The 18,333-nt window shown below is 38.9% G+C and overlaps 1 protein-coding gene across 20 annotated transcripts in view; it reads right to left on the bottom strand.

Annotated features, from left to right (window-relative positions):
• TRIM37 (tripartite motif containing 37) overlaps nucleotides 1-18,333 on the bottom strand; it is a 124,057-nt gene that overhangs the window by 41,135 nt on the left and 64,589 nt on the right. For all 20 annotated transcript variants that reach the window (XM_019026605.4, XM_019026606.4, XM_019026608.4 and 17 more), the window contains 3 exons: nucleotides 17,413-17,498; nucleotides 8,138-8,332; nucleotides 4,656-4,964 (listed from right to left, as the gene is read on the bottom strand). In XM_019026605.4, coding sequence (XP_018882150.1) covers nucleotides 4,656-4,964; nucleotides 8,138-8,332; nucleotides 17,413-17,498 — 590 coding nt within the window. The remainder of the gene's footprint in view (nucleotides 1-4,655; nucleotides 4,965-8,137; nucleotides 8,333-17,412; nucleotides 17,499-18,333) is intronic.

The raw sequence follows: 18,333 nt of genomic DNA, 5'->3' as shown, positions 1-18,333 counted from the left end.
TGAAAAATTATAAAAATCCTACCACTGTTACTAAGAAACTGTTGAGGTACCTGCCTAGACAATGCAATACAAAAAGTAAGCAGAAAATGAATAAACAAATTATGATTATCTGCTGATGATATAAATACTTAGAAAATCAAGATAACTAATTGAAAAACTGTTAATAAAACAAATTCACCAGGCCAGGTGTGGTGGCTCACACTTGTAATCCCAGCACTTTGGGAGGCCGAGGTGGGTGGATCACCTGAGGTCAGGAGTTCAAGACCAGCCTGACCAATATGATGAAACCCCGTCTCTACTAAAAATACAAAAACTAGCCGGGCGTGGTGGCATGTGCCTCTAATCCCAGCTACTTGGGAGGCTGACAAAGAAGAATCACTTGAACCGTCTAGGAGGCGGAGGTTGCAGTGAGCTGAGATCACCCCATCGCACTCCAGGCTGGGCAACAAGAGTGAAATTCCGTATCAAAAAAAAAAAAAAAAAAAAAAAATTGCCACATTGGTTGAATACAGAATAAACATAAAAATCAATATTTTTGTCTTTTATGTCAGTAACAATTAGAAAATACTATGACAGAAAAAGAGATTCCACTCACAACAGCTACCTAAGATATAATACATTGAGAAATGAATTTAACAAGACATATATAGAACTTATATGAAAAAAACTGAGAGTTCTAAAAAAGGATATGAATATAACAGATGACCTGAATAAATGGAGAGAAGTACCACATTCCTAGATATGAATGTTTGATGCTGAAAAGATCTCAATTGCCTAAATTAGTCTCTCTTTTTTTAAGAGAGAGAGAGACTGTTGCCCAGATTGGAGTGCAGTGGCACGATCATGGCTCACTGCACCTCAAATTCCTGACCTCAAGTAATCCTCCCACCTCAGCCTCCCAAGTAGCTGGGGTTACAGGTACATACCACCATGACTGGCTTATCAAAAAAATTTATTTTTGTAGAGATTAAGGTCTTGCCATATGATCTTGAACTCCTGGGCTCAAGAAGCCATCCTCCCCTATCAGCATCCCAACATGCTGGGATTCACAGGCAGGAGCCATGGTGCCCAGCACCCCTAAACTAGTCTTTAAATGTAAAGCAATTCCAGTCAAAATACTTTGGAGGAGGATTAAAAGTGCAAGAACCACCAATAACATTTTGAAAACCAACAACAGAATAAACATATCCTATCATAGTATTACAAACTATAAAACTACAGTAGTTAAAAAAAGTGTTAGTCTGGTAGAGGACACGACAAATACTGGGTTAAACAATACCAAATTGCTGTTTTTGTATGTCCAAAACTTGAGTACTGGCAATTTCAGTTGTTTCGACCTCTATGAGTTCAAAAACAGAACCATGTTTGGGAATCTGGTCTATAATAAAGGATGGATTTCATATTGCATCATATTTCAAAAAACATGTTTCATTCATTTGGGGAAAAACATCATTCCATTTACCTCACACAGCATCATATAAAATTAACTTTATATGAATTAATGACCTATATGTAAAAAAGTTAGAAAACAAAAAGTACCAGAAGAAATTAAGGGTTATTTTTATTAACCTGGCAGTTAAAAAGCCTTCCAAATAAAAATAAGACCCATGAATATTATTAATGCCATGAATATTATTAATTATAATATTATTAATATTCATGTCATGAATGTTAATTATATTATTAATATTCATGGATGAATATTATTAATACAGTTGTCTAAGATAAAATTTTAAAACTCTGTGATTAGCAGGAAAAAAAGGTGGCAATGGGGAAGAGACAGTTGTCCCTTGGTATATGTGGGGGTTGGTTCCAGGACCCCTGCGTATACTAAAATCCTCGACTGAAGTCCCACCGTAAGACCTGCAGAACCCACCTATATGAAAGTTGGCCCTTCTATATGCAGGTTTGGCATCACCCGAATACTGTATTTTCAATCCTTCTCTGGTTGAAAAAAATTCGAATATTAAGTGGACCTGTAGAGTACAACAAGCCTGTGCTGTTCAAGGGTCAACTGTATCTGCAAAATATGTAACAAAGGCTTTTTGAGAAAGTCCACCCAAAAAGCTATACTTTTGGTTTTAATATACCATTTGGTTTAATATACCATTTCCTTGAATAGCAGGTGAGGCCGAATATCTTTTCATATTTTTATTGTACATCTGTATTTCTTATGTTAATGGCCTATTCATAACCTTTATTCATTCTACTAAATTGTCTTCCTTATATTAAGAGAATTCTATATATTTTGCTATTATCTCCTCACCAACCCATCTTTATTGGATTATTCACATCACTATCAAACATTAATACAGCCAATTTTAATAAACAACACACACAAAGAGAACCCAGAAACAAACCCTCGTCTATATGGTCAAATGTTTTCAACAATGGTGCTAAAACCATTCAATGAGGAAAGAAAAGTCTTTTCAACAAATAGTGCTGGGAAAACTGGATATCCATGGGCAAGCAAGTCAGACCCTTCCCTGACACCATAAACAAAATTTAATTCTTAATGGATGAAAGACTAAAAGTAAGACTAAAAGCAAGAACTAAAACTCTTGGAAGAAAACAGGAGAAAGCTTCATGACACTGGATTAGGCAATGTTTTCTTGGTTATGACACCAAAAGCATAGGGAACAAAAGGAAAAACACATAAAATGGGCTTCTTCAAATTAAAAACTTTAAATGTCAAATGACACAATCCACAGAGGGAAAAGGCAACCCACACACTGGGAGAAAACATCTGCAAATCATTTATGTGATAAAAGATAAATATTTAAAATATATACAGAACTCCTAAAAGTCAACTACAAATAAACAACCCAACCCAATTTTAAAATGGATTTAATTCACAGATGAAAGACATTGGAGAGACACAAAAAAGGACACCCCTGCCAACAAGAAACTATTGACCCCGCACCTCCTCCAGCTTCTACCCACTTCATTGTGAAACTTCTTTTAAAGAAGTTGTGCATTTGTGCTCTGGTCCCTGACCTCATTCACTCTTCTGCTACACTACTCCATGGGAATAGTTCTTAAAAAGGCCACTTGGCCTCTTGCCTTGACACTTCTCAGTGATACTTAACACAGGGGTAACCACTCTACTTCTTGAGATGCATTATTTTTTATTTTTGAGATATTAACCCTTCTAGTTTTTCTCCTACCTTAATGACTGCTCTTTCAATTTCCTTTGCTGACCTCTCCTATTTATCAGACCTTTAAATGTTTAAGTGCCACAGAGTCAAAAATTTTGCTTCTCCATTGAAACTCCCTCCAAACTTGACCCTATTCAGTCTTCTGGATTTAAATAATATAAAATACTACTGACTCCCAGCTGTTTATATCCAGCATTGACCTCTCTCTTGAGTTTCAAACTTGTGTACCATTCACGTGTCTATGACATTTTACTAGGATATCTAGCAGGTGTCTCAAATTAAACATGTTTAAAAAAGAATACCCAACTTTCTGCCCTTACCTCCTCCCAAGCCCCATAACCTGCTTCTTATCTGATTTGCTTCTCAATAAATGATACCACTGCCTATTAAGTTGCTTAGGCCAAAACTTAATCATAATTCTTAGTTTCTTTCTAAATAGAGCTTTCCTAAAACTCTATTTAGGCTTTTTCAACTATGGTTCTGAGAAAGAACTCAGCCCTGCTGATCTAAGACTGCATTAACTTCCCTCCTATGCATCTAGAATAGAATAGCACATCCTTAAGAGAACTAAGAAAGATGGGAACCTCAGTCAAGAAAGGCTGCTAGCCTGTGAACAAGCCCCTCTATCCATTATTGTAACTCCAGAAAATGCCATCATATTTCACACAAGATAATGTAATAGGCTGTTACTGGTCTCACAATTCCTGTCCTCAACCCTTTTCAGACCCTTCTCCACACAACAAGCAAAGTCATCTTTGTAAAGTGTAAATCAGATTATAAACACCCCCTATTTTTATTCTCTAGAGGCTTCCTCCTTACATCATAATAAAACTCGAACTCCTTTTTGAGGTTTTGCAAGACTCTCCCTGATCTAAATTCTGCCTACCTCTCTCTGACTTCGTCCCCTGCTAGTCTCCTCTCTCTGCTTTCTTTGCCATACTGGTTTTCCTTCAATCCTTCAAATATGCAAAATAAATCCTGTGTCAGTGACTTTGCAGTTTCTGTTCTGTTTACCCAGAACACTGCTTGCCCTAGATCTATAAATAGCTGCCACCTTCCTAAACTTCAGGTCTCAGGTCAAGTGCTGCCTCCTCACAGAGACTTTCTCTGACTACCCCAATAGAACATGTCTCATCTGCTCCTCCCATCCCACTCCTCGGTTGTTTCCTTCACAGCACCTTTTACCCACTGAAATGATCTTTACTTACTTGTTTACACATTTTAATGTCTGATTCCCACTACTAGAATACAAGATCTATGATGTTAAGAATTTTGTCTTGTTTACTGCCAAATACAGAGTAAGCAATCAAGAAATGTTAGTTCTATTATATAGTAAACATATACGGAATCAATTTTGGATGAAGAAAAAAGTCACATGTAATTTGTAGTCTTAACTCACTGGAATAGTGGTATTTAAATATTATTCTTTTGAAAAAACCAGTCATCTAGTTTCCCAAATAACGTGTGGAGAAATGACACTAGGAACATATTACTTACAGTTTCGTATGTAACAATTGGCAACTGATGACTTTGCCAGGAGTTCCATTCCCAAATCCTGCAATCTGCCAGAGTTTTCAGTTCCACATGCAGCCAGAGCTGCCTGGTCAGCAGAAAAAAGGCTTGTCTGCATGTCTCCAGAAGCAGCACTGCTGCTTTTTATTTCTGAAAGTGTATTCTTTACATCAGTTTTCATACATCGAACTTCGGCCATTTGAGTTTTGAGTCTTTTTAGCATCTTTAAATCAGAGGGCACTCGCCACATTGCCTGTTGCTTCCTTTGGTCTTTATCTTTTCGAGAATATGATGCTTCAGAGAAATTGACAAGTCATGTTAACATAAACGTTAATATTAATGAAATCATTTGTACCATGAATATATGCAAATTTGATGTGTAAAATAAGCTAGCGTGCTTTACGTGGTATCAACAATAAAACATGCACTAAATTCCGTTAATGAAAATAAAGATAAAGAATCCTAACTTATTCACACCTTCAGAGTTAGAATCTGAGTCACATCATACTCAAATTCGAATTACACATTTAATTCTAAAAGTTTAAAAGCTGCCCTACTGCCTTGTGCTTTCTTCTTTAAACTTCTCCACTTTTCTGAAACTTTCTACAGAGCTTTTATTATGTTTATAATTAAAAAAAAGACAAAGAAAAATCTAGAAACCAAATACTTTGTCAAATCTGCCATATATAACATTATATTAAAAATACATATTTCTGGCCAGGTGCAGTGCCTTATGCCTGTAATCCCAGCACTTCAGGAGGCTGAGGTGAGAGAATCGCTTGAGGCCAGAAGTTCAAGATCAGCCTGGGGAGCATAGTGACACCCTGTCTGTACAAAAATAAATTTTTTTATTAGAACTTCCATTTCTGATAATTTTCTCAGAACTGTCAGCTTTCTGAAATACAGTTTGAATCTAACCACTTCTAAAATAAAACAATAGCTCTCCATGCCTAGTATGAATAAATTCCTCCGGCTAGCATGCAAGTCCTTTCATAGAATGGACCCAACATGACTCTAGTTCTACTTACCACTATATGTACCTTAAAATCTGGTTCAACTAGATTACCCGATACCTTTTACAGTACTCCTTTACATGGTTAAGAACATGAAGTTAATCTGACAAATGTTCACTAAATATGTGTTAAATAAATACACAGAAAAAAATAAACATCAAAACCCAAGCAGACCACGTGCAGTGGCCCACGCCTATAATCCCAGCACACTTTGGGAGGCCGAGGCAGGTGGATCACTTGAGCTCAGGAGTTTTGAGACAAACCTGGCCAACATAGTGAAACCTGTCTCTACAAAAAATTGTAGAGCACTCCAGCCTGGGCAACAGAGTGAGACTCTGTCTCAAAAACAAACAAACAAACAATCAAACAAAAAATGACCCAATCAAGCCTTTTCAATAAAAAGAAAGTCATATATTTCTGCACACTAGCTTTTATTAACATCCCTTCACTGAAAGGTATTTTCATTTGGCTTCCATGAGTATTTTTTCTCCTTTCTAAAAGCTCTTTATCTGGCTCATCTTCCTGACACTCAGTAAAAACAGATGTTCATCAGGATTATGTTCCTGGCTCTCTTCTTTTAAAATATTCTTAAAACTCTTTTGCAATCTCACATCCTTGGTTTTAATTATCCAGTATCATCTCCAGAAAAATAACTGTCTGTATTCCAGTTCATTTTTTTTTTTCATGGAGTTTCACTCTTGTTGCCCAGGCTGGAGTGCAATGGCACGATCTCGGCTCACTGCAACCTCCGACTCCCAGGTTTAAGCCATTCTCCTGCCTCTGCTTCCCAGGTAGCTGGGATTACAGGCACCTGCCACAATGGCCGGCTAATTTTTTGTATTTTTAGTAGAGACAGGGTTTCACCATGTTGGCTAGGCTGGTCTCGAACTCCTGACCTCAGGTGATCCACCCGCCTGAGCCTCCCCAAGTGCTGAGATTACAGGCGTGAGCCACTGCGCCCAGCCCCAGTTCTTAATTTTTAGCTGTCTACTGGTCCTTTCTAATTTGATGTCACACTGTTATGCCCAACTCAAGATGTTTAAATCCAAAACTTGCTTTTTTCTTTCTACTATTTTCCCCGCCCTCATTATTGCCAGAATTTTATCACCTAAGTTTGAAATTCAGATCATCTCATTTGTATTGTTTTTACACAGAAAACTAGTTTTACACAGAAATCTTACTATTTAGTTTGCATTTTTCCCAATGATACTGATTATTTTCAAAAACACGATTTTACTTGTCTATAAAATATACCATTGCATGGTTACACTGTAATTTATTCAGCTATAACTGTATTGTTGAATATTTTTAAACATCTGCTTGTTTTCTCTTTGGAATATACTCCTCAAAGTGAAATTACAAGTTTAAAGGATATAGATATTTTTAAACTACTACAAAATTGTCCTTCAAAAAGGTTAAACCAACTTACATATCTACCTGCAGAATCAGAACCTGTCTGTTTCACTGGGCCTTTGCAAACAACACTTAACATTTAAGTAAACTTTATATAAAGCATACTTGGCGCACACATAAAAGGCAACTGCTTCATAACCTGAAGATAGTCTTTTAAGCTGAGGATCCAGACTTTCAGGAAGTATATCTGGCTCTTAGGAAAGAAGAAGCCTAAATAATCTGGGCTCCATGTCCCTACACCAGTAGAAGAGCTCTATTTCTCTGTTATTTACACAGAGGTTCTGCCTTGGACTTTGATTGAAAAATGAGTTATCTTGCCTTAAAACTGCATCAAAATCAGAGTTCTAAATCATTGATTTGATGTATATAATACCATTGTTTAAGAAGGTAGAAAAATATTTGGCATATATTTTTGAATATACTGACTATACTTTAGAAAGCATTCCAACAAAAATGGTTTTTAAAATGTAGCTTTTAAAGGCAAATACTTAGTTGTCCAAAATGACTCTATCCCTGAGAGTTTAAAAAAGCCCATATTTGACTATACAAATCTCCATTTTATTAGAGTAACACAAATGTAATTTCTATTTAACAAATAACCTTTGCACAGAAAACACTGCTGCCAACTGGCATACATTTTTAAGCTACTGAACATCAAAGAATGAGTAAGTCACCTTTTTCTATGTTCAATTTAGATATAGTTCCACTTGGAAGTAAGGGAATTCATGAAGCCTGACCAAAAAAAGTCCATTCATAAAGAAGATAACCGTATTTCATATGGATCAAACTGTCAGGCAAAATCTGAGTAGCAAGTCATAAAAAACCTTCTTGCAGGCATTTTTACTTTGTTTTTGCACAAATCACCTTTGAACAGTAATTTAAAAATTAATTTGGTTGACATAAATGTCATTTTTATGATATACAATGAAAAACACAGAAACACACCATGTTCCACACATAGCTAAAATACTTAAATGAAAATCCAAGAGTTCTTTTAGAGAACCACAGAAAAAAAGGAAATTATCATTGTTATTATTTTACCTGTGGGCTGCAGAAGTGAAGCAGGTGGGCGAGGCTGTAAGCCCCACAAATTTTCTATACTGCTCCGGTCCTTAAGGTCCAACAAATGTATTAAAATTAATGGATCAATGTCTAGTAAACTACTGGTAGCAGCGGAGCATAAATGTGTTCTTCTTGATATTCTACTACTGGAAGCCACATAACCATGGCTACTACCTGCAAAAGAGGTGTAGAAAATGATATATATATGCACAACTTTAGCTATACTTAAATGAAAAAATGAACTGGTTAACATTATATGAATACTTGTCTATGGACCTATCTCTCAGGAGTTCAGGTTCATGATAAGAAGCAGAAAGAAGGAACCAGACAGTTGTACATTAGCACAGTGATTGAGTGGTGGCCTCATTAGTACTTAGAATTCAGAAGCAAGCCTCAACCCCATCCTGAGCCCTAGAAAAAAACAGATGACAATGTGTACGATGTGCACAATTGGGGGGATGAGAGGTAAGGGCGAGGAGAAGGAGATTATATCCCATGACCACCTGGTTTTAGATAAAAGAAGACAAATTCCCATAGTATAACAGATTACAAAGAATTAGACACCAAAATAGAAATCTCCTCCAAGTCTCTGGACAGTAAAATGTATAAGTCATGACAGTTTGGTAGACTTTTTCTACTTTGATTAAATAATGGGGTACAATTTGAAGTTTTTGGACTGTCATGTTAATGACTGATGCATATTACAGACATCTGTAGGCAGATATTATGCCTATACCCCTGTATTGGACTATGCTCTTTAAGCCAAGAAAAGCATCTGACTTTTCTCTAGCACCTAGTATAATGCATAACAAATACCAGATATGGAAATGTTGCTTAAAACTGACCTTCTTCAATAAAGCTGTTTAAATATATTTTAGATAGAACATTTTAAAAAAATGCTACATGCAGGAAAGTAGATAATATAAAATATTAAAAAGTCAGGTTCCGACTACCCATGAGTATTTCAGAGAGATCCAGCAGGATATAACTTAGGAGGAAAGTTCCATTGTTCAGAAGCTTCAAGCCAATTAATAATTTATGCTTTTCACATCCTCATGTTCTCACTGTCTCCCACTTCTGCCTCCTCTTCTAAGGATTATTATCTCACTGACAGTTTTTCTTCCCAGCCTCTGTATTACTGCAATTCCTATTAAATAACAGAAAACAATTTCCCCTTCACATTGAAAACTGTTCTTTGTTTTGTTTTGAGACACAGTCTCACTGTTGCCCAGGCTGGAGTGCAGTGGCCCGATCTCCGCTCATGGCAACCTCCGCCTCCTGGGTTCAAGCGATTCTCCTGCCTCAGCCTCCCGTAGCGGGGACTACAGGCATGCACCACCACACCTGTATTTTCAGTAGAGACGGGGTTTCACCGTGTTAGGATGGTCTGGATCTCCTAACCTAGTGATCCGCCCGCCTCAGCCTCCCAAAGTGCTGGGATTACAGGTGTGAGCCACCGCACCCAGCTGAAAACTGTTTTTACCTCTTTTCTTTTACTAAGGAATTCCCAAATTGGGTTGTATGTCAGTCAGCTGAAGGAGTTTTTAAAATTACATCCTAGATATATTGAATAAGAATACTGGGGTGAGAAGCCGGGTGCAGTGGCTCACGCCTGTTATTCCAGCACTTTGGGAGGCCAAGGTGTGCAGATCACCTGAGGTCAAGAGTTAGAGACCAGCCTTGCCAACATGGTGAAACCAAAATACAAAAGAATAGCCAGGTGTGGTGGCAGGCACCTGTAATCCCAGCTACTCAGGAGGCTGAGGCAGGAGAATTGCTTGAACCTGGGAGGCAGAGGTTACAGTGAGCCAAGATCACACCACTGCACTCTAGTCTGGTTGACAGAGTGAGACTCCACCTCAAAAAAAAAAAAAAAAAAGGTTCAGAGGTGAGATCCAGGACTTTTTCCCAAAAAGCTACTCAGATCGTTCTTATGTATAGTAAGTCCAGTAGCCCAGTGAATGGAGTCTATTGCCCTAATATCTGATTCTCCTTTAAAAATGTAAGTTGCTCATTCTTCCATGTTAAAGGCACTTACAGTAGAGAAAGCAGTGTCTCCTGTTTCTCACTGCTTTTTCAGGCCATTATTCTCACTACTGAACAAAAACTGCTTTTTTTTTTTAATGTTGGTATGACCTTTGGCTACCCCCCTTTCAAATGTTCCCACCTTTCTTTTCTTTTTTGTTTTTTTGAGACGGAGTCTCGCCTCCCAGGTTCAAGCGATTCTCCTGCCTCAGCCTCCCTAGTAGCTGGGATTACAGGCATGCGGCACCATGCCTGGCTAATTTTGTATTTTTAGTAGAGACGGGGTTTCTCCATGTTGGTTAGGCTGGCCTTAGAACTCCTGACCTCAGGTGATCGGCCTGCCTCGGCCCCCCAAAGTGCTGGGATTACAGGCAGGAGCCATGGTGCCCGGCCTATGTTCCCACCTTTCTACCCACTATCACATTTCCCCACAGGCATCAAAGACTTTGGGTTGGCACTGATTTCAGTTTCTCTCTTTCCAAGCTATTCCGTGTGTCTCATATATAAATGTACAGCCCAATGAATGCTCACAAAGTGATCACACCCAGATGAAGAAATATATTATCAGTACCCCAGAACCCCCTCCTATGCCTCCTAAAATTGCTCACTACTCCTACTCTACAAAAGTAACCTTCATCCTAACTTAAATTACAGATGGGTTTTGCCTGTTTTGTATTTGTATAAAAGTAGTAACAGAGTATGCTCTTATGCTCTTCTTCTTTGGTCAACATTATTCATGAGATTCATCTATATGGCTGTATATAGAAGTATCTTATTCATTTTCTTTTTAAATATTTTTCTTTTTTTCTTTGAGACAAAGTCTTGCTTTGTCACCCAGGCTGGAGTACAGTGGCACAATCTTGGCTCACCGCAACTTCCACCTCCCAGTTTCAAATGATTCTTGTGCCTCAGCCTCCCGAGTAGCTGGGGTTACAAGCGTGCGCCATTGCACCAAGCTAATTTTTTCTACTTTCAGTAGAAATGAGGTTTCGCCATGTTGGCCAGGCTGGTCTTGAACTCCTGGCCTCAAGTGATCCATGTGCCTCAGCCTCCCAAAGTGCTGGGATTAGAGACATGAGCCACTGCCTCATTTTCATTGTTATTGTGCAGCATCCATTTATGAATATATCCAATTTATTTCTCTATTCTATTGGAAAACAATTTGAGTTGCTTCTAGCTTTTGGCTATTAAGAATAAAGCTATACAGCCAGGCGCGGTGGTTCACGCCTGTAATCCCAGCACTTTCAGAGGCCGAGGCAGGTGGATTACGAGGTCAGGAGTTCAAGACCAGCCTGGCCACAATGGTGAAACCCCGTCTCTACTAAAAATACAAAAATTAGCTGGCTGTGGTGGACGGCACCTGTAATCCCAGCTACTCGGGAGGCTGAGGCAGAATTGCTTGAACCCAGGAGGCAGAGGTTGCAGTGAGCTGAGATCGTGCCACTGCATTCCAGCTCGGGCAACAGAGCGAGATTCAAAAAAACAAAAAAACAAAAAACCAAAAAAACAAAAAAACAACAAAAACCATGCTTCTGAAGTTCACATAGAAAAAAAACTCATAAAAAGACAGACGGATCGGTGACAGGTTCTTCTCCATTTGTGCCAAGCCATATGGATCTTGCTAAAATGTCACACTTATATACTTGAGTTCATTACAGCATACTGCCTGTATGCATTATCATGACACTCAAGGCCCTATTATAGTCTAGTCTCAAACTACCTTTCCAGAATATTCTACATTTTCACATCCTTTACTTTGTTACAAATTACATACTGATATTTACCATCACAAAATCTTGTAATGATCAGTGCTGGATTTTCATTTAAAAATTATGCTCATTCATTCTTCTAACATCTGTGGTCCAGGTGCAATAGCTCACGCCTGTAATCCCAACACTTTGGGAGGCTGAGGCAGGAGGACTAATTGAGGCCAGGAGTTGGAGACCAGCCAGGACAAGAGAGCAAGACTCCGTCTCTACAAAAAATAATTAGTTGGGTGTGGTAGCATCTGCAGACGTCTTCTTATGAGAACTGCTTTTAGTTTATTCAGTTATTTGAAGTTAAATGAAAGACAATTTATGTTAAAAAAAATTTGTGCTAAAAAGGTTGTAAGTATCATTCTAATCCAGATTATTGGCTCATTGAATCCAGTGAGTAGGAAAAATCTAGTTTGTATTTGCTGGGTGTGTGTGTGTGTGTGTGTGTGCGCGCGTGCGTGCGTGTGCACGTGTGTGTTTTAAGAGACAGGGTCTTGCTCTGTCACCCAGGCTGGAGTACAGTGGCAGAATCATGGCTCACTGTACCCTCGAACTCCTAGGCTCAAGTGATCCTATGGCCACAGTCTCCCAAGTAGCCAGGACTACAGCCAGTTGAGTCAATAAATATTTCTTGTTTCAAGCTATCTCCTTATTTAATATGGTTTATCAAATAAGATTATTAAGTAAACATTTAACTTTATACCTAGCTTTTATATAAGCCCAATCATCCCCTTTTTAACGCATAACTTAACATCGTAATTCTTTAGATGACATAACTCTTTAAATTGTGTAGTTCTAAAACATTAACCAGGCCGGGTGTGGTAGCTCACATCTGTAATCCCAGCACTTTGGGAGGCTGATGTGGGTGGATCACTTGAGGTCAGGAGTTTGAGACCAGCCTGGCCAGCATAGTGAAACCCCATCTCTACTAAAAATACAAAAAAGTTAGCTTGGAATGGTGGTGCATGCCTGCAGTCCCAACTACCTGGGAGGCTGAGGTAAGAGAATGGCTTGAACCCGGGAGGCAGAGGTTGCCGTGAGCCGAGATCGTGCCATTGCACTCCAGCCTGGGCAATACAGCAAGGCTCCATCTCAAAAAACAAAACGAAACAAAACAAAAACAAAAAACACATAAGCCATTTGAGGCTTGAAATGGACCTTCATAATAAGCATATTAAAAAAAAGCATTTCCACACTCTGCCCAGTGTCACCCCGATCTAGCTTTTTCATTGCCTTTGTTTAAAAAGCTTTTTATTGGCCGGGTGCAGTGGATCACACCACCTGTAATCCCAGTACTTTGGGAGGCCAAGGAGGGCAGATCACAAGATCAGGAGATCGAGACCATCCTAGCTAACATGGTGAAACCCCATCTCTACTAAAAATACAAAAAATCAGCCGGGCGTGGTGGCGGGCGCCTGTAGTCCCAGCTATTCGGGAGGCTGAAGCAGAATGGGGTGAACCTGGGAGGCGGAGCTTGCAGTGAGCCAAGATCATGCCACTGCACTCCAGCCTGGGCAACAGAGCAAGACTCTGTCTTAAAAAAAAAAAAAAAGCTTTTTTAATTTTTTTATTTTAGTATAGTTTTAGGTTTACAGGAAAGGTAAAAATACAGAGAGTTCCTGTACAACCCAGACCCAATTTCCCCAATGTTAGTACCTTTCATTACTATGGTATATTTGTCACAACTAATGAACCAATACTGATATATTATTAACTAAACCCTATACTTTATTGAGATTTCAGTAGTTTTCCCCTAATGTTCTTTTTCTGTTCCAGTCTCACCTAGAGTACTGAAATACATTTAGTTGCTCCTGTCTTTTTAGACTCTTCTGGTCTATGACAGTCTCTCAGACTTTCCTTATGTCTGAAAGTATGTCAAATATTTTGTAGAATGTTCCTCAATTAAGGGTATGATTTTTTCCCTCATGATTAGATTGTGTTTGTGGGTTTTTAGGGGGAAGATACTACAGATATAAAGTACCATTGTCAACATATCGACATGACTTATCACTTACAATACTGTCAACATGCTATCAACATGACCTATCACTTACAATACTAAATTTAATCACCTGGGTAGGTAATGTTTGCCAAGTTTCTCTACTTCAAAGTTGTTTCCCCCTTTTGAAACTGTACTATTCAGAAGCAAGTAACTAAGCACAGCCTACATTTAAGGGGTAGAAGTTATATTTCATCTCCTTGAGAAGGGAGTATTTACATGATTTGGAATTCTTTTGTATGTACATTGTCATATTCTAGCTAATTGTTCATAAATATACTCACCTTTAGGTTATAAATTACTTAGTGTTGTATGTTCCAGGTAGGCATGATATTTAACAAATTTCTGCCAAATACATAAATTTCCCAAAGCATATAATAAAAATAAACTGGTTCATTATTATGTCTTCAACATCTAGAATACAGTGCCTGGATTATTACAGAATATTCAGAATTATAACATAGGCTCCATAAGAACAGGGATATCTTGTTATTCAATATTGTATCTCTAGATAGTAAAACTGTACACAGCTCAAGTGCTCAGTAAATATTTGATGAATATATAATTCAAAAATGTAAACTCTTCTTTACCCTAAGTGTATATAAATGTTATACACAAGAATCTCTCTACCACACAGTTTAAGAGAGGAAAGAATGGACCTAACTAAAAGAAAACACACAAGGCTGAAAAGTTAGTCAGTCAGTAAGACCTAATGCCATACCAGACGAGGATTAAGTCACACACTCCCTATACTTAAAGAATAAACTACATTCTAACTGCAACAGGATTTCTTCTTTTTTCTAGAAGCTAAGCAAGCACTGGCCTCAAGATAAGCAATATTGAAACAATTGCAGCTTACTGACTGCCAGATGCTGACTGACTCACTCCCTGTTCCACAAGCCATAACTACAGCTTTGACTGGACAAAAGACTGATTTCAGTAACTTTCTCCTGATAGGAGTCGCCAACCATGGACTGGTTCTGGCCCGTATACAGAGGCTGAGCATTGAGTGCCTTCGTGTCCTTGGCTTTACCTTTTGACAACAGGGCCTAATTGTAATGCATTTAAATTGTTCAGTCCCCACTCCAAAGTAAACATGAAATGTATGTAACATGCATGTTTGTCTACTATGCATGCGTGTGTTTCCCTTTTCATGATATTCACAGCTCCTCCTATAGCCTGCTGAATCGATTTAGTTGTACTTGGCCAACTTATTCAGCATCAATTCCTATGTTACCCTTCCCTCCTGCAAAGTGCCTGCTTTTAGTCTTTGCCAGAGGCCAGACTTCCCAGCCTGTCAGGATGGCCGGTCTTTTCTTTTTTTTTTTTTTTTTTTTTTGAGATGGAGTCTCGCTCTGTCACCCAGGTTGGAGTGCGGTGGTGCAATCTCAGCTCACTGCAAGCTCCGCCTCCCAGGTTCACGCCATTCTCCTGCCTCAGCCTCCCGAGTAGCTGGGACTACAGGCGCCTGCCATCACACCTGGCTAATTTTTGTATTTTTAGTAGAGAGGGGGTTCCACCATGTTAGCCAGGATGGTCTCAATCTCCTGACATCGTGATCCACCCGCCTCGGCCTCCCAACATGCTGGGATTACAGGTGTGAGCCACCACACCCGGCCCAGGATGGCCAGTCTTTATAAGAATTAAAGCTCTTCTCTCCAAATTGGTAGATCTTGTGATTCTTTGAAGTTCCTCCTGACTAAAGAATGATACAGAGGAATGACAGAAGTAAGGCTAAGGAAACAAACAGGAATCCAGACACAAAGGAATTTATGTGCCATGTTAACAAGTTTGGACTTTATCCTATAATAAATATAATCCTTAAAGAGTTTTTAAGTAGAGAAATAACATGATTAGATATTATTTTTCATTATTTTTATTTCTATTTTTGACACAGGGTCTCACTCTGTTGCCCAGGCTGGAGTACAGTGGTGCTATCTCAGCTTACTGCAGGCTCCGCTTTCTGGGCTCAGGTGATCCTCCCACCTCAGCCTCCCAAATAGCTGGGACCACAGGCAGCAATTTAGCCACCACATCTGGCTAATTTTTTTGTATTTTTTTGTAGAGACAAGGTTTCACCACGTTGCCCAGGCTGGTCTCAAACTCCTGGACTCAAGCGATGCACCCACATCAGCCTCCCAAAGTGCTGAGATTAGAGGCGTGAGTCACCAAGACTGGCAGAGAAGTAACATGATTAGATATTAATCAGAAAGAAAAAACCACCCTCATTCTGAATCCATGCTGTAAAAATACAATGGAGCGGAACAATAATAAGTACAAGGAACCCAGGTGAAAGACAGAGGCCTAGACTAGAAATGGCAAAGGAGTGGGAGTACCAAATGAATTTATGCACGATTTAGGTCACAGAACCAACAGATCTTGGTAATACACTAAAGGTAAAGTTTTAGGGAGAGGAAGAAGTAAAGAATGTATAGCACTATCAGTCATGGTGGCTACTGCTGACAGGCAGGCTGGCAGATGAAAAGACAGTAATTTGTGTTTGGGAGGTGCTGAATCACACACCAAGATATGGGTTTGGAAACTATGGAAAGACAAAGGCTAAAGAAAGAACTTGAAAAGTAATCAGCATATAGACAGTAACTGAAATACAGGTGTGGATAAGATTACCCAGGATTAAAGTCAGGAGTAGAAAGAATATAGAGCTTAAGTTGGAGTTGAAATGGTGAGGACTAGTATCTAAGAAATCTTTAGTTATCCAAGCATATTAAGAATATGCCAGTGTTCATACTGAGGAGAACATGGGTAAAACAGAAACAGTAGAAAGCTAACTTTTAATTTCTCTAGCCAAGATTCACTACTTAATTTCATAGATCCGAGAACACACAAAAAAGTACTCATTATATAAGTCAGTTCTTCCCAGGAGAAGCAGTGTAGTTTGGGAGAAAAATGCTGGGTCCACAAACCCAGGACAATCTGGGGTTCTAGTCTGGTTGTACTAACAACCAGCTATATGACCAGGTAACTAAAAACTATAAAATGAGCTCTTTAAGATCCTTCGTAAGTCTAAGAGTCAATGATTCCATTGAGATCATTCTATAGTCTAGCAAGATATACAAATAAGACTTTATATCAGAAAGAACAGTATAAAATATGAGCATGGGATACAAACAAATCTGGGGATTCAATTACTCTCATTTACTAAATTGTTAAAAGTTGGCAAGTTGCTTTAATTTCTCTATGCATCAGTGAATGTATCACACAGAATTTTATTAATATAAGGTACTTAAAGTGCTTCTCACAGTGCCTGGTACATAAAACATTTTTCAAATGTTAGCTATTGTTTTAAATATCTTTAGTAACAAACTCTAAAAAATCCATATTATAAGATATAGCACTTCCAACACCATGAACCATGTACAAGCAGTGGCTACCACCTATTTAAAATATAATATGGTCAGAGAAGAGCAGAGAGAAAACAGAATGGCTTGGAGGCAGTGGAGTGACCTCATTACCTGCGGGTCCTGCAGCAGCTGCATCTTCCATGAGTTCTCCCTCTTCTAATTCCATGTTGTTATATTCCACATCATTTTCTCCAGACCTAAGAATATACAAAATCCATCATTTATATAGAGTGATACAATAAACGTTGTTTTTCACACCTCAATAAATTTTATGATATGCAGATTTTTCTGTGAAATAAGATATTTCTAAATACAAAAAGGAGAAAGATTTTTGTCATTTTCCAAATTTAAGTAGCGTTAATGTTATTGTTTAAACAACCTTTAAAAAATATCGGCCGGGCGCGGTGGCTCATGCCTGTAATCCCAGCACTTTGGGAGGCTGAGGCAGGCAGATCACGAGGTCAGGAGATCGAGACCATCCTGGCTAACACGGTGAAACCCTGTCTCTACTAAAAATACAAAAAATTAGCTGGGTGTGGTGGCAGGCACCTGTAGTCCCAGCTACTCAGGAGGCTGAATCAGGAGAATGGCGTGAACCCAGGAGGCGAGCTTGCAGTGAGCCAAGATTGCACAGCTGCACTCCAGCCTGGGCGACAGAGCGAGAGTCCATCTCAAAAAACAAAACAAAACAAAACAAAACAAAACAAAAAAAAAAAAATCAGCCAGTTCTTCTTAGAAAGCTAAGAAAAAAAGGAATTAAAAAAAAAAAAATATATATATATATATATATATCTCAAGGCCAGCCGCAGTGACTCATGCCTGAAATCCCAGCACTTTGGGAGGCTAAGGTGGGAGGATCACCTGAGGTCAGGATTTCGAGACCAGCCTGGCCAACATGGCAAAACCCTGTCTCTCCTAAAAATACAAAAATTAGCTGGGCGTTGTGGTGGGCACCTGTAATCCCAGCTCCTCGGGAGGCTGAGGCAGCAGAATCGGTTGAACCCGGGAGGTGGAGGTTGTAGTGAGCCAAGA

The sequence above is a fragment of the Gorilla gorilla genome, chromosome 4 (genome assembly GCF_029281585.2).
Source record: "Gorilla gorilla gorilla isolate KB3781 chromosome 4, NHGRI_mGorGor1-v2.1_pri, whole genome shotgun sequence".
In the NCBI taxonomy this organism is placed as follows: Eukaryota; Metazoa; Chordata; class Mammalia; order Primates; family Hominidae; genus Gorilla; species Gorilla gorilla.
This window is presented reverse-complemented; position numbering and strand designations above follow the sequence as displayed.